At 39.5% G+C, this 22,676-nt stretch overlaps 1 protein-coding gene across 4 annotated transcripts in view; it reads right to left on the bottom strand.

Moving 5' to 3' along the window:
• The window catches only part of TTC1 (tetratricopeptide repeat domain 1), a 42,719-nt gene extending 20,390 nt beyond the window's left edge, over positions 1–22,329 (bottom strand). The window contains exons 1-3 of one of the 4 annotated variants that reach the window (XM_032851705.1): positions 22,243–22,329; positions 20,482–20,846; positions 1,578–1,638 (exon numbers count right to left, since the gene is read on the bottom strand). In XM_032851705.1, the coding sequence (XP_032707596.1) occupies positions 1,578–1,638; positions 20,482–20,814 (394 nt within the window). In that variant the 5' untranslated portion in view covers positions 20,815–20,846; positions 22,243–22,329. Of the gene's footprint in view, positions 1–1,577; positions 1,639–20,481; positions 20,847–22,146; positions 22,168–22,216 lie in introns of those variants that run through there. The other 3 variants (XM_032851706.1, XM_032851707.1, XM_032851704.1) reach the window with 3 other exon arrangements.
• Between the last annotated feature and the right edge of the window lie 347 nt (positions 22,330–22,676).

Raw genomic sequence — 22,676 nt, 5'->3', positions numbered from 1 at the left:
TAGCTTTCCATTCACAGAACAAAGGTCTCAAGTAGAATGTTCTGTATGTTTAACTTTCATCTGGCTTATCAATTTAGTAAGGAATAATAAAAGGGGATTAGAGAACTGGACAGATGAAAGAGACTAAAATCTAGGATTAATGGCTTGGGATAAAGACAAAAATTCTATGTACGTATTTTCATTAAAGATATGCTTTCATGCAGTCAAGCTGGCCAAAACTGCTTCCTTAAAATGTCTGGAGACACATTTTATGGAGCTAAGAGCAACAATGTAAAAATCAGTAGTTGGCTAAAGACCTTAAAAGAGAAAATGGTGATAAATTTATTTACTCACTGTCATACACAGAATTATGGTCGGGGTACTAAAAGAAAATTGCCTGTTCAAGCCTTTCTCAGGTCTGAAATATTTAACACTAAAATACAAAGAGATAAGCTTTCAAAATCAGAACCATTAATACTTAGGAAAAAAAAAAGTGATGATTGCTAAACCAGATATAACGAAAAAAATTTTAAATCTAAAAAGTAGGGGATAATGTTACTACTCCTAGTTTTCTAAAGCATATGCATTTTTAAAAAAGATTTTATTTATTTATTTGACAGAGAGAGAAATCCCTAGTAGGCAGAGAGGCAGGCAGAGAGAGAGGGGGAAGCAGGTTCCCCACCGAGCAAAGAGCCCAACTCGGGGCTTGATCCCAGAACCCTGAGATTATGACCTGAGCCGAAGGCAGAGGCTTAACCCACTGAGCCACCCAGGTGCCCGAAGGATATGCATTTTGATATATTTCTTCTTCTTCTTTTTAAAAAAGATTTTATTTATTTGTTAGCACAAGCAGTGGGGAGTGGGAGACAGAGAGAGAAGCAGGCTTCTGGCTGAGCAAGGAGCCCTGCTGTGGGGCTCCATCCCCGGACCCTGGGATCGTGACCTGAGCCAAAGGCAGAGGCTTAACCGAATGAGCCACCCAGATGTCCCAGTTCTGATATGCTTCTAAAGCATATACACTTTACATATGTAATAGAAGGTTATTATAAGATCAAATAGTTCCCACAAATTAACTGAATGAACACTAATTATTCTTAAGCAAATATAAGAAACACAGAAGGACAAGCAGAACATCTCTCTACTTAAGGCAGCCAAAGAAAAAGGCACATGAAAGACTAAAGTATAAGCAAAACACTTTCCAGGCCATGCTAGAATCACTGGGCCAGTTTTCACAGCATTGTTCCAAGTTAGGAAGGGGGACCCTGCTTTTACATCAAAGAAACAAACAGCCTCTTAATGTTCCAGATTAGTTTTCCAAAGCATCAGCTGAAAAGTCTGCCCTACCTCTGGTTCTATAGTGGATTACATAGAAGAAAAAGTATGCAGGTGCCAAAAGACACAGTGTAATTGGTCACCGTTAGGTGCAGGTTATCTGGACCCGGTGAAAAATCGAATCCCAAGGCATTGGGAAGCAACAATGTACTGTTAGCAGTTTAGGTTCGCTAGCTGTTTCCAAATATTTTTGGTGTTTTGTCACACTCCAAGACAGAATGAGGAATCAAGATGACCAGACATCGGTGCTGATACAAGTGTCTTACCTCCTCTCTTAAACTGTGCATTTCCCTCCTCCTTTAGTCTAGTGCTCTCTTCTCTTCTCTTCTGCAAGAGATCCGACAATTACATCATTTCCCACAATATAAGCAAACAAAAAGGTTAGCTTTCGTTAGGCTACTTAATAGGCAGCAACTTGACTTTTGTTTTTTTCAACTTGACTTTGAGAGCTGGGTCAGTTTTATCTCAATCTTAGACATAGAGAAGCATGTGGCCACATGGCTAATCATCAATTGCATTCTTGAGGCTTAAAACACAAAACCTAGGTTTCCTATGTTTAGATCTTTTGCATGGAATAGCAATTTGGGTATCACTTAATTTCCATTTACTCAAAATGAAACTAAACACCACACCCACTGGCATGTACACCATCATAAATTCAAATTCTGAATCTGCTACTTATTTTTTTTAATAATTTTTTATTTTTAATTAACATATAATGTATTATTAGCCCCAGGGGTACAGGTCTGTGAACTGCTGGGTTTACACACTTCACAGCACTCACCATAGCACATACCTTCCCCAATGTCCATAACCCAACCACCCTCTCCGGAACCCCCTCCCCCTGGCAACCCTGTTTGTTTTGTGAGATTAAGAGTCTCTTACGGTTTGTCTCCCTCCTGATCCTATCTTGTTTCATTTATTCCTTTCCTACCCCCCAACCCCCCAACGTTGCCTCTCAACTTCCTCTTATCAGGGAGATCATATAATTGTCTTTCTCTGATTGACTTACTTCGCTAAGCATAATACCCTCTAGTTCCATCCATATCATCGCAAATGGCAAGATTTCATTTCTTTTGATGGCTGCACAGTATTCCATTGTATATATATATACCACATCTTCTTTATCCATTTATCTGTTGATGGACATCTAGGTTCTTTCCATAGTTTGGCTACTGAATCTGCTACTTATTAAATGAATGATCTTGGACAAGTTCCAGATCTTTCTAAGCCTTAGTTTTTTTAATCTAAAATATGAGGTTTTATAGTTTTATAGATTAATGTGATAAGATACATAAAGCTCCTAACACAGTGCCTGGAAAATAAGGGTTCAAAAAATATGAGCTATTACCTTTCTGTAAAATAATTTAAAAAAGGAAGTGGTTTATGTGGTTTCTGTCATGTTGAAGACAGTATGTTGGCAGAGTGCACTACAGGAAGGGACTTCACCTGTAGGGTCAGAGCAATAATTTTGTTCAGGCTACTACTGGGAAGTTTGAAGAAACCCAAATACATCTCTCATTTCTGAGCTTCTTCTAACAACTCAGACATTCATACAGATGGACAAACACCCATCATACTCAAGGGCAGGCAGAATGAATGTTATTCTGACAAGCTATGATGGCATCTGCTGAGTCCCTGTGTGCTTTCTGTCCTGAACATCTTAGCAATATGGTCGGCACAAGCAGAACTGACACAAGTGACTACTACCTGCCTCCTTTTCAAAGAGCTTAAAAAAAAAAGAGAGAGAGAGAGAGAATCCAAAAATCTCCACCTTCATTCTTAAAGCTTCTGACTAAATAAAAACTTCAAAGGAAGGAAATATAGATAGCGAGGTATTTCATGCACAGGAGAAGCCGGGAGCCTAAATGATTGGTATTCTTAAGATTAGCGAACCAAAGTAAAAATATATCTCTGTAGATTTGTAGAAACACTGTTAAGACAAGGGTGTTTCCCAAATGCCTTATTTTTATATTCTGGATGATGAATCTCAGTAAAGAAACTAAAAGGTAGGTATAAAATGAATCTCATTTTTATGGTATCTACCATGTGCCAGATGTACAGCAGATATAGTAATTCATTTTTATTTTTATTTTTTCATTTTTAGCTAGAACATATCTGGAACAGGGCTATCCTAAGGGAATTAAAAAAAAATATGGGTGGTGCTGATGAGAATCAAAATATAAGACTATAGTCACATTTACTTAGTACTACTTAGGACAGAGGTGCTTAGATCATAATGTTCTCTGCTATCAAGATTTCTGGATGCAAGCAAAAAGACTGTATCTTAGGTAAAAATTGGGAGGGAAGAGGCGCCTGGGTGGCTCAGTCGTTAAGGGTCTGCCTTGTGGTTGAGCCCCACATCAGGCTCCCTGCTTGGTGGGAAGCCTGCTTCTCCCTCTCCCACTCTCCCTGCTTGTGTTCCCTCTCTCACTGTGTCTCTCTCTGTCAGATAAATAAATAAAATCTTCAAAAAAAAAATTTAGAGGGAAGATTCACTAGAAAGATATTGGGGCTCAAAGAATCACCTAGAGGCCTGAAACACAGGCTAAGAAAAAGGGCAGGACTCAGGCAACTCTGTTAATCAAGAAACAAGAAAGCATTCATTATCTTTTAGTGGAAGAATATGCCCAAGACAGGGCTGTAATAGTAGCAAATAAATCCTATTTCCTTTTCTTTGCCCCAGTTGAGATTCAAAGTCTTGGTTAGAAGCATCCAATGAGGGTACCTGGGTGATTCAGTTGGTTAAGCGTCTTTCTTTAGCTCAGGTCATGATCCCAGCATCCTGGGATCCAGCTCTGCATCAGACTCCCTGCTCTCTCTCAAATAAATACAAATCTTAAAAAAAAAAAAAAAAAGAAAGAAAAGAAAGCATCCAATCAGTCAAGCTTAGCTCACAGGCCTTGTCTGTCAGAGAATGCAATGAGGAACATGGAACTGCCCACAAACAAGATTACAATGCAGGAAAATTCCTCCAGATAGGAAGGGAAGTTGGATGCTAGAAGCCAAGAAAACCCTATAACAAATCCAGTTAAAAGTTATTTCAAGAAGATGTACAGATGACCAACAGACACATAAAAAAATGCTCAGGATCACTAATCATCAAGGAAATGCAAATCAAAACCACAATGAGACATCACCATATACCTGCTAGAAAGGCTAAAATAAAAAAGATGAGAAGTAACAAGTATTGATGAGGATGTGGAAAAAAAGGAACCTTTGTGCATTATTGGTGAGAATGTAAATTGGTAGTCAGTGTGGAAAACAGTATGGAGGTTCTTCGAAAAACTAAAATTAAAAACATCTTATGATCCAATGATTCCACAATTGGGTATTTACCCAAAGAAAAGGAAAATACTAATTCAAATAGATATATGCACCCTTATGCACATTTACTGTAGCATGTATTTACAACAGCCATGATATGGCAGCAACCTAAGTGTCCATCAAGAGATGGATGCAGGGGTGCCGGGGCAGTTCAGTCGGTTAGGCATCTGAATCTTTTTTTATTTTAAAGATTTTATTTATTTATTTGACAGAGAGATCGCAAGCAGGCAGAGAGGCAGGCAGAGAGAGAGGAGGAAGCAGGCTCCCTGCTGAGCAGAGAGCCCGATGCGGGGCTCGATCCCAGGACCCCGAGATCATGACCTGAGCAGAAGGCGGCGATTTAACCCACTGAGCCACCCAGGCGCCCCAGGCATCCGAATCTTGATCTGTGCTCAGTGGGGTGTCTGGTTTAGATTCTCTCTCCCTTTCTCTCTGCCCCTCCCCCTGCTCATGGGCACACTCTGTCTCTAAAATAAATAAATAAATCTTAAAAAAAAAAAAAGACAAATGGATAAGGAAGTATTATAGATACATAATGGAATATTATGCAGCCACAAAAAAGATGAGATCTGCCATTTGAGACGATATGCTATTTCACTTATGCTAAGTGAAATAAGTCAGACCGAGAAAGACTAATAACATATGGTTTCACTCATAAGTGGAAACTAAACAAACAAAAACAAATGAATAAACAAAAAGTAGAAATAGACCTATAAATACAGAGAACTGCCAGCTGCCAGCAGGGAGAGGCTGGGGGTTGGGCAAAATGAGTGAAGGGGAGCAGGAAATAAAGGGTTTCGGTTATGGAGTAAATAAGTCATAGGAATAAAAGGCACAGCCTAAGGAATTAGTCAATGATATTATAACAGTGATATATGGAGACGGGAGCTACACCTGTGGTATACACAGCATAACAGATAACACTGTGTTGCATCACTATGTTGTATACCTGAAACTAATGCAGCATAGCGTGTCAACTAGACTCAAAATAAAAATAGTGATTTCAACCCCAAGGAGCCAAAGCAACCCTTACAAAGGAAAACAAAGCTGGAGGCACCAAGGTCCCTGATTTCAAACTATATTACAAAGCTACAGTTATTAAAATGGTGGGGTATTAGCATAAAAACGGATGCATAGATCAGTGGAACAGAATAGAGAGGCCAGGAATAAATCCATGCATGTGCCATCAGTTAATTTATGACTAAAGAGCCAAGAGTATACAATGGGGAAAGGATAGTCTCTTCAATAGATGGGTTTTGGGAAAACTGGAGAGCCACACTGTAAAAGAAACTGGACCACTGGGATGCCTGGGTGGCTCAGTCAGTTAGGTGGCTGCCTTTGGCTCAGGTCATGATCCCAGGGTTCTGGGACTGAGCCCTGCATCGGGCTCCTTGCTCAGCAGGTGGCCTGCTTCTCCTTCTGCCTGCTCTCCCCTGCTTGTGCTCTCTGACAAACTAAAAAAAAAATTCTCTTTAAAAAAATAAAAAAACCCTGGACCACTGTCTCTCATACTATACACAAAAATTAACTCAAAATGGATTAAACTTTTTTAAAAAAGATTTTTATTTATTTATTGGACACAGAGAGAGGGAACACAAGCAGGGGTAGTGGGAGAAGGAGAAGCAGGCTTCCCACCGAGCAGGGAGTCCTATGTGGGGCTTGATCCTAGCACTCTGGGATCATGGCCTGAGCAAAAGGCAGATGGTTACTGGCTCAGCCACCCAGGTGCCCCTGGATTAAAGACTTTAACATAAGACCTGAAAACATAAAAAATTCTAGAAGAACACATAGGCAGTAAGCTGACAGGTCTTACTGATGATTTTCTGAACCTGACACCAAAAGCAAAGGCAACAAAAGCAAAAATAAACAAAAGGGGCCATGTCAAACTGAAATCTTCTGCACAGCAAAGGAATCAACAAAATGAAAAGGCAACCAACTGAACAGGAGAAAATATTTTCAAATCATTTATCTGATAAGGGGGTAATATCCAAAATATGTAAAGAACTCATACAACTTAGAGCAAAAACCCAATCTGATTAAAAAATGGACAGAAGATGTGAATAGACATTTTCCCAAAGAAGATATACAGATGGCCAACAGGTATATGAAAAGATGTTCAATATCATTAATCATCAGGGAAATGCAAATCAAAACCATGATGAAATGCCATCTCACACTTGTTAAAATGGTTATTATAAAAAAGACAAGAAATAACAAGTCTTGATGAGGATGTACAGAAAAGGGAACCCCTGTGCACTGTTGGTGGGAATGCAGATTGGCACAGTCATTATGGAAAACTGAAAGGAGGTTCCTTAAAAAATTAAACAGGGGTGCCTGGGTGGCTCAGTTGGTCAAACATCCAACTCCTGATCTCAGCTCATGTCTTATTCTTAGGGTCACTAAGTTCAAGTCCACGTTGGGCTTCATGCTGGGCACAGAGCCTACTTAAAAAAAAAAAATTAAAAATAGTAACATATGGACCTGCTTCTGGGTATGTACGTATATATGTATGAATGTATTTTGAAGAATTTTATTTGATAAAGAGCATAAGCAGGGGGTAGCAGCAAAGGCGAGGGAGGACGAGGCTCCCCGCAGAGCCGGGAGCCGGACATGGGACTCGATCCCAGCACCCTGGGATCATGACCTGAGCTGAAGGCAGAGGCTCAACCAACTGAGCCACCCAGGTGCCCAGCTTCTGGGTATTTAGCTGAAGAAAATGAAAATACTAACTTGAAAAGATAGATGAACCCTTATGCTCACTGCAGCATTATTTACAACAGCCAAGATATGGTAACAACCTAAGTGTCTATCAGTGGATGAAGGGATAAAGAAATGGTATAGCCATCACTTCCAGCCTCCTTCTAGCTGCCGTCGATCCACCTAAGTCTCAGCTGGTCCGCCTGAGATCCTCTGAACGCCAACCCTAGTCCCCTGCTCATTCCCATTTCCAGTCCAACAAGATGAATGAAACTCTCATGACCTGGAGAAACTCCCCAAACTCTAAGTACAAGTGTGCAGTGGTGGGAAAGGAACAGCCTGATGAAAGAAAGTGGCTCAGGAAACAGCTACGGCAGATGCTAAAAAACTTCAGTTTGCCTTAAAGAAGTTGGGGTAAACACAATCTCTGGTACTGAAGAAATGAGTATGTTCAAAGAACACTGATCCACTTTAACAACGCCACAGTTCAGGCAAGCTGGGAAGTGAACACCTTCAACTGTTCCAGCCGTGCTGAGACAGCCATGATAGAAACGCTACTGTCTCACACCAGTTCCATGAAGGCGGTCTGGCTGGGCTAAGAAGACTGGCTGAAGCTCCGCCCAAACAATGTGTGGATTTGAAAAGCACCACTTTTCCATCAGAAAGGATGAGGATGATGAAGTTCCAGATCTGGGGGAGAATTTTGATGAAGATGCCAAGAATGAAGCAAACTGAACCGAGTCAACTTCTGAAGGTAAATCTTAAAGAAGTTATGGGGAGCTGCTACTTATTTTATTTTATTTTTAAGATTTTATTTATTTGAGAGAGAGGGCACACCTAAGCAGGGGAAGCGGCAGAGGGAGAGGGAGAAGCAGGCTCCACACTGAGCAGGGAGCCCGGCATGATCCAGGGGATCATGACCTTAGCTGAAGGCAAACGCTTAACTGCCTGGGCCGCCCAGGCTCCCCAGCAGCTATTTTATATTATGACTGTCTTAAAAAATGTTGTTCATGGATCTGATAAATCTAGATCTCTAATATTTTTAAGCCCAAGCCCCTTGGACACTGCAGCTCTCTTCGGTTTTTGCTTCTATACAATTCATTCCTTGCAGCTAATTAAGGTGAAGCAGCCTGGGAATAAACTTTGAAATAAGGTTAATAAAGTTCTTTGCCTAGTTAAAAAACAATATTGTGCCGCATATATACGTACAGTGAATATTACTCAGCTATAAAAAGATGAAATCCTGCCATTTGCCATATCATGCATGGTTCTTGAGGTCATTATCCTAAGTGAAACAAGTCAATAAAAAAAACAAATAGCTTATGATTTTTCTTAAACATGGAATCTAAACAACACACAAAAAATCACAAGCTCATAGATACACAGAACAGATTGGCAGTTGCCAGAGGCAGGGTTAGGGAGTAGGAGAATGGATGAAAGGGGTATGAAAAAAATAATATTAAAAAATTATAAAATAATTTCAATTAAACTTAAAATCCTCTAAGTAATATGCCAATTTTAAATCATACACCCATGCATAATTGACCAATAATGTTCTAAAAGTGAAATGAAAAGCTAGTTTGATGTTAGAATATATATTAATGCCATGTAGCACATTAATAAATTAAAAGAAAAAATTACGTAATCATAAAAATAAATGCAACATAGGTCTTTAAAATACTTAGAAAGGTTATTTCAAAAGGTTATTTCAAAAACAAAAATTTTTTTAAACAACAACTCATCAAGTTACTAGAATTTATTATCTATCCTTTAGGAACTTACATGCTCCCCTATTTTAACTCTAATTTCAAGCTACTTTCTGTTCTATAATCTATTCTCCATTGCAAATTCATCAGAAATGTTATACGAACACAGATGAAGCACTCAGACCGCCAGATTAGACTTGTGTGTGTGTGTGTGAGTGTGTGTAAAGAGTTTAATCATTCTTTGGTAAATTTAGAACATTAAAATACCAGTAGGCAAAGCTTAGATCCAAGGTATACCTGGAAGGAACTACCTGTAATGGCCAGTCTGAGCAGGCAGCCTGGGAAAAGTTCAGTTTCCTTTTCTCCCTTTTTTTTTTTTAAATTAATTTTTTTATTTGAGTGTAGTTGACATACAATGTTACATTAGTTTCAGGTGTATGGAAGTAGTGATTTGACAAGTTTAAATGTTATGCTATGCTCGGTGTCTTTATAACTAGGACTAAGAGTTGAACTGGTAAAGGGAAGAGATCCTGAACATATTTCTGAAGCCAATTATTTGAAGGAAGGCATTTTATTTTTTTTGGCTGACAAATCACAATTCAGTGGCTCATTAAGCAGTAAACACTGGAAAAGAGCTGCTGCTTCCACAGATTGTGTAAATTGATGATTAATGCAATTATCAATATCATGCTGAACATCTCCTTGGAAACAGCTAAAAATAGCACTTTTAAGAGAAAGCTGTACTATCTCCCAGCTGTGCCAAGAGACTAACTTGATCCCAGTACAAAGACTAGGGTTTATGCTGCTGCCGGAACATTCTCTTTCTCCAAAAGATGGCATGCATACTGTGTAACGTCACTGGAACCCAAAGACAGATTCTGTAGGAGTAAGTGTAACTTAGCATGCTAAATGCCAAGAGTATACACACGTAAATGAGCTGATAGCACTGACATTCAGCAGCATTACCAGGTTCAAATCGTTCCTGGTTCTGGTCTAATGTGTTTAGGAGCCCTCTCATGTCTCCACAATGTTTTAAGTAATCTCTGTGCCCAATGTGGGGCTTGCACTCACAACCCCAGAGATCAAGGGTCGTGGGGTCTAGAGACTGACGCAGCCAGGCACCCCTCCAACAATGTCTTTTAACACACTCCAGAGGCCTCACAGAGAAACATCTGCTCTAGAATTACATTTCCATAACAATAGAAACCAAAGAAATTTTACAGGGCTCTTTTACTCAGTACTCCTCCCCATCACTGAAAACTCAGGCAGAAATAGTGGTTTTATTCTGCATTATAAATCATCACAAGAGCTGTCAAGAAAACCCCAGAGAGACAATGCTCTTGATGAATAGAGTTTATTTCAACAGTTGCTACCACAACTGCAAACTTTTCAGCCTGGAGTTCAAAATTTAATATAACCTACATCACTATAGCTTCTTAAAATCTGTATTCACATATATTAGCTCATTGTTTTTGCAAGGCAATTCTGAGATATAAGCATCAAAGTATTAAACTACCCACTTAACAGGTAAGAAAATCAAGATTCAGAAATCTCTTTGTTTCCTTTCTTTTTAACACTACACCAAAATTCTATTCCAATCTACTCAACCTTATCTCTCATTACCACCCAACAAAAGTCCCTCCTCTAGACAATCTGATCTCTTATGGCCTCTCAACACCCACCCCCTTATCCTTCATCCCAATCCTTTGTTTATGCATCCCTACCTTGGAATGCCCGTTTCTCTTCTGTAACTTCTTCCTAAATGCCCAAATCAAATTTTCCTGTTTTCAAAGTCCACCACAAAGCCTATCTCCTCCCCAGAGACACCTTTTACTTCCTTCCTTGCACAATCTTTCTTTGAACACACTGTACATTAGTACCTCTAATTTGGGGATTCAATTCTGTCTCACATTATATATATTTAAAAAATGTGTATATATATGCAATAAAAATATTGCACAATGTTTGGAATATTACTTAATGCTTAAATGGTTTCTTGGGTATAAAACACTGTGCAGCCCTTAGACCTAGCAAGAGGGGCCCCTGTCCAGGCTCTCAACTAATTGCACATTTCCTCCCATGGAGCCGTTTTAGACCATGCTCTGGGGTTTCCTGCCTGAGTCTCCCCAGCTGACTTCCAGGAGCTGCATTCATCTTTGCCTGGGTCTCCCCTCCTAAGGGTGGACTTTGCTGCCAAGTATATATTGTGTTCCAGGTGCAATACTTTGTACTATGCCTGCTCCAGCCTTGGAATCAGCCATTTCTCCAGGGAGTCCTGGATCCTTTTGATGGGGAATGAATGGAATTTAGAAACCAAGATCTGGATGCTAGTATGTTCCCTGTTACTAGCAAGTCACTGCTTTTAGGCCCTCTCCATAAGAAAGGCAGGAAATAGATCTTTATTTTTTTTCAAAGATTTTATTTATTTATTTGACAGAGAGAGATCACAAGTAGGCAGAGAGGCAGGCAGAGAGAAAGGAAGGGAAGCAGGCTCCCTGCTGAGCAGAGAGCCTGATACGGAACTCAATCCCAGGACCCCGAGATCATGACCTGAGCCGAAGGCAGCGGCTTAACCCACTGAGCCACCCAGGAGCCCAGGAAATACATCTTTAAAAAAGGAAAAAAAAACCCAAATCTCATGAGCCAAAAGAATACATACACACGGAATCTTGTATGTATTCATACAAGTGAACACCACTGGATTCCTGCTCACCATTTCCCACACTGAAAACCCTGGTTCCAATAATAATATATTTGCTCTATCCTAAAATCAACAAAAAAGGTCTGAAATTACTACATGAATATCATTACCTATAATGAACCTATTATGTAAAGTTCAAAATTTCATTACAGTTCTAACTTTAGCATATATCCTACTCAGGGTTAACAGTCAAAGTACTGTATCCAAAGTTACTGGAATTGTTTTCTCTATGTAATCAACTTGATATAGTTATATTAATTTGCTTCTATGTATAATCCATTTTAAGGCTTAATTTTTTTCCTCATCTGTTCTGGTTTAATTTTAATATTTTAATGTGTAAAATACTTACACAGATCAAAACTCAATACTGGGTGGGACTTCTGATATGGCAAAATGAGGAGGTTACCAAATCCTCTATCTAAAAAGCAACTATAAATTAGACAAAATGATCAAAACCAACCACTTTGGTGTCCCTAAAACTGACTAAAAGCTTATAGCAAAGTAATACTCATGAAAAATTACTGAACTTTAGGAAACAACCATGAAATCTGTGGCTTATTTGCCAGTGACTGTTCCCCTTCTCCCTCCGATCACATGATGCTGTGGTTCTGGAAGGTAGGCCGTGAATAACCAGCAGTTCCACTGTTTGAGGAGGCTGATTTGATTCAAAGCAGAAGATGAAATAACCCATGCCCAGTGGTGTTGTCAGTAATAAGTAGCAATCTGAGTGGCAAGCAAACAGGGAAGGTCAGAGGTTCTACTTATCTGTGGTTACAGCCCTGGCTGTATCATAAATCTATCAGCAGCTCTCTGCTTCCCCCTGCAGTTTTGTAAAGTAATTGCTACAAAATAAAACAAGTCAAGCACTGTGTGGCCAGAGATCAACTACGGTAAGAGTCAAAGAGAGTGTTAAAAAAACAACAACAACCCCCCTCAAAAAACAAAAACAAACAAACAAAAAAACCCCACCACCAACAAAAAAACCTACATACTTGCTAAAGGGCTGGAAAATGGAAGCACATGCAACAAAACTTTGCTGCTTTGCTCTTACCCAGGTGAGATGAGAAAATTACACATTGAAAGGGCTGGGGGACGCCAGTCCCTTATCATTAAAAAGGAAACAAAAGCTTCAGTTTTGTTTTCTTTGAAATCAGACGTGGATGCCTTACACATACAGACACACTTGTTCTCTTCACAAGTCACTTTTAGAAACCATCTAGGGGGCCTGGAGGGAAGATCTCTGGATTTAAGCTGTATTTAGACCCTGACCTCTCATTAAGTCCTGTATTTCTCAGGAAAGATGACTGCTCTATGAGGAACTAACCTTGGAAATATTTCCTTCTCAGCTCAGAAAATTCTATTTGTAAAACCTCAATTTAAAAGACCTTACTTTAGTGCTGTTTAAATTTTGCCCAACAAGTCTATTTTAGACCCCAAGCACAGATGAGGGTAAAAGAAAAACATCTCATTTGTAAACTATTCTTCTGATGTTAGATGCAGTCAGTATACTGGTTACATTTGTGTTTTCGAAGCTTGGTCGTGTGCCAGTCTGGTTTTCTGTCTCTCAAAGAGTGCCACAGTTCCACCGATATCAAAGTGACCCCGGATGCTCATTAACAAAGCAGATTCCTGGCTGCCACCTAACAAGTCTGTGCTATCAGACACGTCTCAGGACTACGCATGATTAATATATTTCCTGTGATTCTTAGATATGATAAAGTTTGAGAACAACTGATCTATATAAAGTGATCTTCCTTAATAAACACAAGGAACATCAAATGTCACTCTGTTGACAGTCTGCTTGTCCCTCTCCCTCTAGTTCTCCCCCTGCTCTCTCTCTCAAATAAATAAATAAAATCTTAAAAGAAAACAAAACAAAACCAACAACAACCCACTAACTTCCAAATATTTTGGAGTAAACATTTCGGAAATATTATTTCCCCTGACTTAAACTCAGGCCAGAAATCTAAGGTCCCTTCCAATTCTTAAGTTCTAGGATTTTATTTGATCACTTGGCAATAGTGTTCATTAAAAAAAAAAAATAGTGTTTATTAAACCCAATACTAGTAAACTCTAAGAAATTAATAAATGTGGCAACCTTAGTTCAAAAGAATGCCCATTAAAAATGAAATAAAAGGGAAACAAATCAGAAAGAGTTTTCTCATAAGGTGAACAGAATATGCAGGCCACTACAGAGAAGTCACTGAAAACTCTCTGGAAGCGACTAAGAGAATGTTCCCTGCAAACACGCTCACTGTTACAGCAACACTGGAAACAATTATAAAAATAATGCAAAAAGGTAGCAGAAAGGTAGAAATCAAAAGGATTAAGTACTGTGGGAGTTAGGAAAAACGAGAGGTAGGAAAAGAACTGATAAAGAACTCCTGCTCCAAACCAATACTTCAGGAATGGTTCCTGGTTAAACATAAACGGTCTTGAAGGAACGAACAATTCTTTGTTTTCAGAGACTAAGGAAAAGGTCTTAAAATCCCAGAACCTTGCACTCTGAGTACATGTTCACCAAACAACAGACTTTTGTATCCCTCATTTAAATGGATCTGTATGTGTGCCTATCTGCAAATGAACACCATGTGTAACAACTGGCAGGAGGCAGCAAACCTATTAAAATGACTACATCTTCATTTTGGCTTACAAATAAACTTTTTTACTTACAGCAAGAATTAAATCACTAGAGCCCTAATGAACTCAAAGTCCCCGCGTCTTCTCTGTATTTATAAACGGTATCACCATCCACCCACAGTAGCCAAGGAATTGTGTTATATACTACTTTCCCCCCTTGCATGGAATAGTTCCCTCTCAGACTGTCACACATTTAACTCCTTTTTCCCTTCCAGTCTTTGCTGATATACCTCTCCAGAGAGGCCTTTCCTGACCAATCCAAAGTAGTCCTTCCCATCCTTCCAATCCTACCCCTCATCACTTCATCTTATCATTTATTTATTTATTTATTTATTTATTTATATTTTAAATTTTTAAAAAAATATCTCCCAGCTATGAGAGAAGAGAAATCCTCTTGTCTTGTTTACCACTGTATTCTTAAGAGCCTCAAACATTGTCCGACAAATGGAAGAAATACAAATATTTCTGGAGTAGATAAATGAATGAGATAAACTGTAACTTGTAAGATCAATTACTGGCCCTTACGGCAGAGACAATCACACCATTTATTCAACAGCTATTTGATGAAGGAAGATGATGCGCAAGACAGAGGTCCTCAAACTTCAGTGAGCATGTAAGAATTACTAGGGAGGCACGCCTGGTTAAGCGTCTGCCTTCAGCTCAGGTCATGATTCTGGAGTTCCTGGATCGAGGCCCACACTGGGCTCTGTGCTCTGTGGGGAATCTGCTTCTTCCTCTGCTCCTCACCCCACTCACGCGCTCTCTCTCAAATAAACAAAATTAAAAAAAAAAAAGAAATTACCTAGAGAATATACACATGAGTACTGAACTCCATTGTGACAAGTAGCCCATAAAAAGTGATTCTATAATAGGATCGACAGCACCACAATCCAGTATGTTCACAGGTCCCCATACTGTAAAGCATCTTTGCATCTAATATTAGAGCAACAATTCTCATGTGCTACCAGATTTGTCCTTTACTTCAACGAGGCTTTTAATAATCACTTACTTGCTTCACAGATCTAGTACATCTCAAATGTTTGCTGAAATCCCATTCCTCTGGGATTGGGATGACAATGTCAATATTCAGATTTTCACAAAAGGTTAAGATATACACACACATATACACAGTACTTTCCTTAAGAGATTTTGCCCGTTTTAAAAAATCTTTACTGCCAGGCAACTCTCTCGGGTCCCCTCCCTCTTTGGGAGCTTTGTACTATTATCACTCAATAAACGTGACTTTGCTGCCCACCAAAAAAGAAAAAAAAAAAAAATTCACTGCCTTCCTCCTCCATTACTCTTGTTTTTGTTTTTGCCCCTCCCCTCCGCCTCTCCGTTACTCTTGATTTATGAGTTCTGCTAAGAACTGAACTCCTCCTGAGCCGGGATTATCTTTTCAGCACAGGGCAAGTCAAGTCAGCTTGAATGACAGGCTTTAGCTATTGATACTTGATTCTTCCTGAAGAGAAACATTTACCAATACACAGATCCTATAATAACATTTCTTTCTAAATCCTCAAAGGTCAGCTTTATATGCTTCTTGGTAAAAAGTTCATGCTGGTGGTAAACAATCAATTTTTATTTATTTATATTCTTAAAATGGAGTAACTTGTGTTGTTTATTTAATGCATGCTTACTGTAAGAAAAAAAGTGGGGAATGAAAAAAATAGGTGAAAGGGACTAAGAGGTAAAACTTCCAGTTATAAGCCACAGGGATGAAAAGTACAGCACAGGAATACAATCAGTAATAGTAACTTCGTATGCTGACAGTTAGTAAGCATTATCCTGGTAAAAAAGGAGTAACATATAGAATTGTCAAAGGACTATATTAAACATCTGAAACCAATACAACACTGTGTCAATTATAGGTCAAAAAAGTGTATAAATAAAAATTCGTCAATAATCACATTCTATATCAGTCCAAACTTTTCTGTATGAACATATTTTCACATAGGTTTTTAACTTAAAAGGAAACATCACTGACTATAACCTGCTGGAAAGGGAAAACATATCTTGTGTGTCTCCTCTACTGTCAAAACTCACATGGAACACTTCTGTGACCTGATGTGTAGGAGGTTCCCCCACACCCAGCACGTCCAACTCCATAGCAGACACCAGCTGCCGTCCTGCAGCTTAACTCAATTTGGACATGATTCACCTGAAGATAGCGTCAGATCCTACAAAGTAAAGGCTCGGTGCCACCAGACTGGTCCCAATGCCACCCCCACTACTTCAGATGCTAACTGCAAGTCCAGGTTACCAGTTTATTCTAAAGACTGTAACTCTGGGAACAGGCAGAAGGGATGCATAGGACAAGGTACATGGGAAGAGGCACCGAGCTTCCATGCCCCCTGGGCGTGTCACCCTCCTTGCAACTCCACATGGTGAAAGCTCTCTGAACCTTTCTTTTGAGTCTTCAATGTAGGTTTCAGTACGTAAGCATGACTGGTCAAATCACTGATCACAAGTGATTAATTCAACCTCCAGCCCCTGTCCCCTCCCCGGAGGTGGGGGCAGGGTAGGGTGGCCCTGAAAGCTCCAAACTCTGACAACCAGACCTCATCTTTAGGGGCTTTTCAAAAAAATCACCTCATGGTGGTTGAAAGGGACTTGTTTTAAATAACAAACTATACTCTTATCTCTTATTAGGCAATTCCAAGGGTTTTAGGATCTCTGTGCCAGGAACTGACAAAAACCAAATACATATCTCTTATTATAAGCCATATTATCACACCTGTTTAATTCATTTAACATTACAGACATTTTTTTCCTGTCAATATTAAGATTTATCTTTCTTTCTAATGACTGCATAATATGCTTCCATGTAAAAATGGCAAAATTGTTTAAAGTAATACCCTCTATTGAACATTATTTCTAATGTCCAAAATTATGGATGCTGCAACACATTTTTATATATATCTGTACACATCTCTAGTAACTTCCTTAAAATAAATGACCAAAGAGAATCAGAGGTTTAGCTGTGCTGTCCAATATGGTATGCACTAGCCACATGTGACTATTTAAATTAAAGGAAATAAAAAATTTTAAAATTCAGTTCCTCAGCTCTACTAGTCACATTTCAAATGCTCCAGCTTGTGACTATTAAAACACGATAGCTGATGGCCAGTAGCTACCATATTGAACAGAGTAGACACAGAACATTCCCATCATTGCAGAAGGTTCTATTGATGGCCCTGGCCTAAAGAAACATCCGTATAAAAATTTGACACCTGTATCCCACAGAAATGACACAGCACTTTAAACTCTCAAAATTAGTACATGCACTCCTAGTCCTCTCATTGTTGACATCAGATAAATATACAAGACATAGTGCTTTAATTTGCACTAAAGGATTATTAGTGGAGGGTGCCTGGGTGGCTCAGTTAGTTGAACCTCCGACTCTTGGTTTCAGCTCAGGTTATGATCTCAGGGTCATGAGACTGATCCCCACGTAGGGCTCCACATTCAGCACGGAGTCCACTTGATGACTCTTTCCTTTTGCCCCTACCCGCTTGGGTGTGTGTGTTTATGTACGCATCCACACTCTGTACCTCTTCCCCCAAAATAAATAAATAAATCTTAAAAAAAAAAGATTAGTGAGGCTGAAAGTCTTCACATTTTTGGCCATTTGTGTTTATCTTATTGTTGCTGATTATTTCAATTTTGTCCTATTTTAAAAGAATCAAAGGTATCCTGTTTCAGATGGCCTATAAAACCAAAACATATGTGCACTGAAGAGACACTTCTTCATCTGTTCTGCTTGTTTCCTAAAAATTTCATAAGATATTTATCAAAACAGCATAAAAATATCCCATAGAGTAGACCCACAATTAGGTAGAGGCAGTCTGTACTCTCAGAGGTTGTTTCCTTAGTGGAGTTAATATAACAATGGCTAGTACCACAGCACATTGTTTCACAGCATATTGTTTCACAACAATATGAGATATTGTTATAAATTTTCAAATTAAGCTATGAAAAACATAGGTTTATATACAAATATAAAATGATTATATTTGAAATGTGATTTACACAAAAGTTTGGGACAGAAAAAAACCAACCTCTCAGGAAAGAGAACAGTGGGCCCTTGGGTTGGTAGGGGTGGAAGAACGGAATGAGTGCTGAAGCACAAAGGGAGGTTCTGGAATGATGGAGATGTTGTGGATCCTGATAAGGGTGAGTTACACAGGTGCATACAGTAGTCAAGACTCCCTGAACTGTACACAGAACTTGAACAGCTTCACTATATATGTTACATCTTAATTTTTAAAAGGAAGAAAAAAGTTTAAAAGGCATTGTGCTATTTAGAATATTCAATTTATAGGTAATAGAATTATTTTACTTATAGAACTTAAAATATTATTCCTGACCAGGAGACACAAAGTTTTGACTAAACTGGGGAATGGGAAGCAGAGCCAAACCACACAACTGTCAAACCAATGGCACTGTAGAAAATTCAGTATCAGGGCAAAATATATTAAAAAATATAAAATATATTAAGTATTAAGTATCAGAAAAACAAGCTAACATTTTAACACAGACATTTAATCAATGTTTCTAAAAAGTCTGCACCAGTGAAATGAAAGCCGAACCAAACGCTTCCTGGAAAATCATCTCCCTAATTATCAAATAGTATATGATTTAATTTTCTGAGCCATTTCTGCTGAGGTAGTTTAGGAAACTGACTCATTTTTGCCTTTTATTCTTCTCTTCTGATGGCAGACATTAGCACAAAAGCTAATACACGCATGTTAAAACTAACAGACTTACAGACTTGAAAATGAAAAATGCCTAAGGAGAGACAAGATGCTCCTCTCCATGTCACATTACCTCCCCACTCCCACTGTTAATAATGCACATTAGTATCTTGGCCTGTTACCCAAATAGCATACTCTGTTTAGTAAGTGAGTTCTTCAGAAGCCTAAGCTACAGATCTCATTCAAGTTCTTTGAGACAAGCTCAGATATTATGGTAACTCTTCAGATGACCTTGCTTATGAGATGAGAAGGAAGGGTATGTGGGCGGATACCAAGACTTCTGTCTCCAAAAGTGAAGGCTTACCCAGTTAAGGATGTGGCCCAGGGGCAAAGAAGCAGGAACGTGTACATTTTATTAGTGTACCTGCTTTGTAGAAAGAACTATTTTTGCTATTAAATTCTACATTATACTTTAGATTCAAACAGATCAGAGTTTGAGAATCAGTTCTACCATTTATTAGATGTGGGATCTTAGGCAAGTTACTAAGTTTTGTTCTCCAGTGGGGAATGCTAACAGCATGTCTCAAGGCTGTGTTGTGAAGATTACATGAAAACACAAATAATTTTTTAAGCTCAGTGGCTGGTACACTATAGGTGCTTAACAAAAATAACTACTATCACACACAATTCTGTTCCTCAAGAATGTTATATAAATAACACAGGCCCCAGTCACTGCCCTCTGCAACCAAACTACCACTAGCATATTCAGGTAGTCATTTATTGCTATCAAAGAATTAACACAAATAGGCAGCATATCATAATTCTAAAGTCTCACCAGAAAATGTCCCTTACAAGAATTTCAGCCTGTAATGGTTCAGCCAACCATCAGTAGTCTTTTTTTTTTTTTAAGGGCTGGGGGTGCAGAGAGGGATGGAGAGAGAAGGAGAATCTTAAACAGGCTCCATGCCCAATTTGGAGCCTAAGCAGGGCTTGATCTCACCACCCTGATATCATGACCTGAGCCAAAATCAAGAGACAGACACTTAAATACTAAGCCACCCAGGCGCCCCAAAAGGTCTTTTTTTTTTTTTTTAAAGCTAGAAGGTATATATGGGTGTTAGAAAACAAAATTATATAAAACAGACATAAGAACTCAAAGCTGACCAAAAAGAAAAAAAAAAAAAAAGAGAGAGAGAAAGGAAATGTTTGTTAAGCAGAGACTGAATGCTTCTCTGCCATGCTACTGATTTATCTGAGTTCCACCACTACTGAAGTGAAATGGACACAGATGGGCACATAACTCTTCACCAGAGATATGACCCAATCTATGATACTGTAGCAACCACATTTATTCAATTTAAAAAGCAGTTTATGTAGCAGATCGTGCACAATAAATATTTACCTGTTTCTCCTCATCTGGCATGTTTTTTTCCAGTTCTATTAGGTATTCTTCATCAAGTTCAGAAGAATTCACATTATCATCAGGTTTGTTCTCAACCTTGTCCGCTCCTGGCTCCTCCTTCTCAAATGAGGCACTAAGGTCATGAAAACACTCCTCCTCCCTCTGGTCTTCCTGGGAATGAGACTCGACATCCCTGAGCAGCTTGCTCTGCAGATGGTGATCTGTGGGACTGGAAACCGGAGGGGTAGCACACTCTGCTCCCTGGGGATCTGTAACTTTCAAACCATTGAAGAGATCCTCTGGAGCCCCACAGTTTTCTGACTTCTCCCCCATGCTGTGTCAGTGAGGGAGGTGAGGCTGAAGCTCTGGGAAAAAAGAAAATATGTTAGGTAATGGTGCTTATGTAAATATCCACCACTTTCCAAAAGTCTACCTTATGCCACTCAGCTTTTAAGATATCTACGTTAGTATTAACAGTTTTCATAAAAGTGAAAATCCCCTTCAGATTTCTTTCAATTGGTAAAAACAGATAAATATTAATGTAGGTTCTTCATAAAAGCTAAGTAGTATAACTCCACCTTTTGAAAAGGGGGGCGGTGCATGTGGATAATCTTTGCTTTAGGCCATTTCAGCTTAGGAAAGGCTTGACACGATGCTCAACTTTCAGACAGCAAGGGAAACCTGTATTTGAAAAAAAATCCTATCTATTACACATAAACTTCTGCATCAAAACCCAAAATACACCCTAATTTTCTTTCACCTAAATTCATTATAAAAAAAGTTGGTTATCGTAAGTTCGTAAATAATGCCAAACATTTTATTGACTCTCCTTTCAGAATTTCATATAAGCAAAAAAGAAACGGTTTTTTTTCCCACCCTCCCACCCGGAGATGGGTTTTAACGTAGCTCTTCCTATTTCCACCGCTTGAATTTTGTCCGGGTAGCAAAAAAGAAGATAAGCTAAAACAATGGCGAGAAAATGAAACAGCCCTAACCTTTATTCAGAATTAAGAGCCAGGTCGTAAGTAAAAAAATGCCGGCCTGCCTTTTCAGGCCGTATGAAGCTCAAGCATACGTTTTCGATGGGGCTCAAAACGCAATCGGTACTCAGTGATCATCAACTTCACCCAAATGTGTGCTGTAGAACCAGCGCAGGTTATAGTGGGAGGAGAATTCTGGAGCAGCTGATCCTACTCAGGATCCCCGTGGGGGTCAGACTCAGACACTAAAAAAGAGTGGTTCTCAACCCTGGCTAGACAACATAACACTTGGACGCTTCAGCAAGTACTGCTGCCCGCATTTTATTCTCCACAGATTCTGATTTGTTGTTCTGGCCTAGGCCCAGAACACCTGTATTTTTTGAAAAGACATCACAGGTGATTTTAATGTACAGCCCATTGAAAACCGCTGCTGTAGAAGCTGAGTCAGACCGTCAGCAGCCCCGCCCCTCGCCCCTCGCCCCTCAGGTCGCAGCAAAATCACGCCAACGACTCCTTGTGTCGCGACAAGAGCCCCAATTCGTCCCAGCTCGTCCCAAGAAAACTTCAAACAGCAAGATCTTAATACTAAGATTCGCCTCCACAGCAATGTTCTATTTCTCCCTGCCCCAGGTCTAGAGGAAGAACGCGAGTTTGAGGCCCCCAGAGTACGGAAGGCCCACCCTACGTTTCCCAACAGTTCGTCCTGTAGCTGAGTCTCTCACAACCAAAGCGGACAATCCCACGTAGCTACTCACAGCTCCCCAGTCCCTCTCGTCCTCACCTTCCCAGTCTCCGGGATCTTCTATTTCCGCTCAGTCAAATGCACTTCCCTCGACACCAACCAATGGCGTCGCCGTTGCCAAAGCATTCTGGGAAGTGTAGTGGAACTCTCCGGGAGAGAGCGCGTCGCTGTCGCGTTGTGTGACGTCAGTGTACGGCCTGAAATGCCAGTGACGGTTGTCATCTTGGGTTACGGCGACACTCTTCATTACTCAGCACAGAAGAAAAAGAGACTGCCTCCATGCTCTTAACTTTCACTCCTTAACTCTGGCCTCTTATGCTAACGATGTATAGTGGAATCCTGAAGCATAAACCTTGTCCAAATAGTTTTTTCTTTAATGGTCCTCAAAGTGTGCCTTTCCAGAGGCCCATTACTAGATCAAAACAGTTTTCATCATAATACTAAGTTAATTGCCTTTCCACATCCCTTTCAAG

Source organism: Lontra canadensis, unplaced genomic scaffold (genome assembly GCF_010015895.1).
Source record: "Lontra canadensis isolate GAN:19392208 unplaced genomic scaffold, GSC_riverotter_1.0 scaffold5, whole genome shotgun sequence".
Taxonomy (NCBI): domain Eukaryota; kingdom Metazoa; phylum Chordata; class Mammalia; order Carnivora; family Mustelidae; genus Lontra; species Lontra canadensis.
Note: the sequence above shows the minus strand (reverse complement) of the source record. Positions and strands in the feature narration are given on the sequence as shown.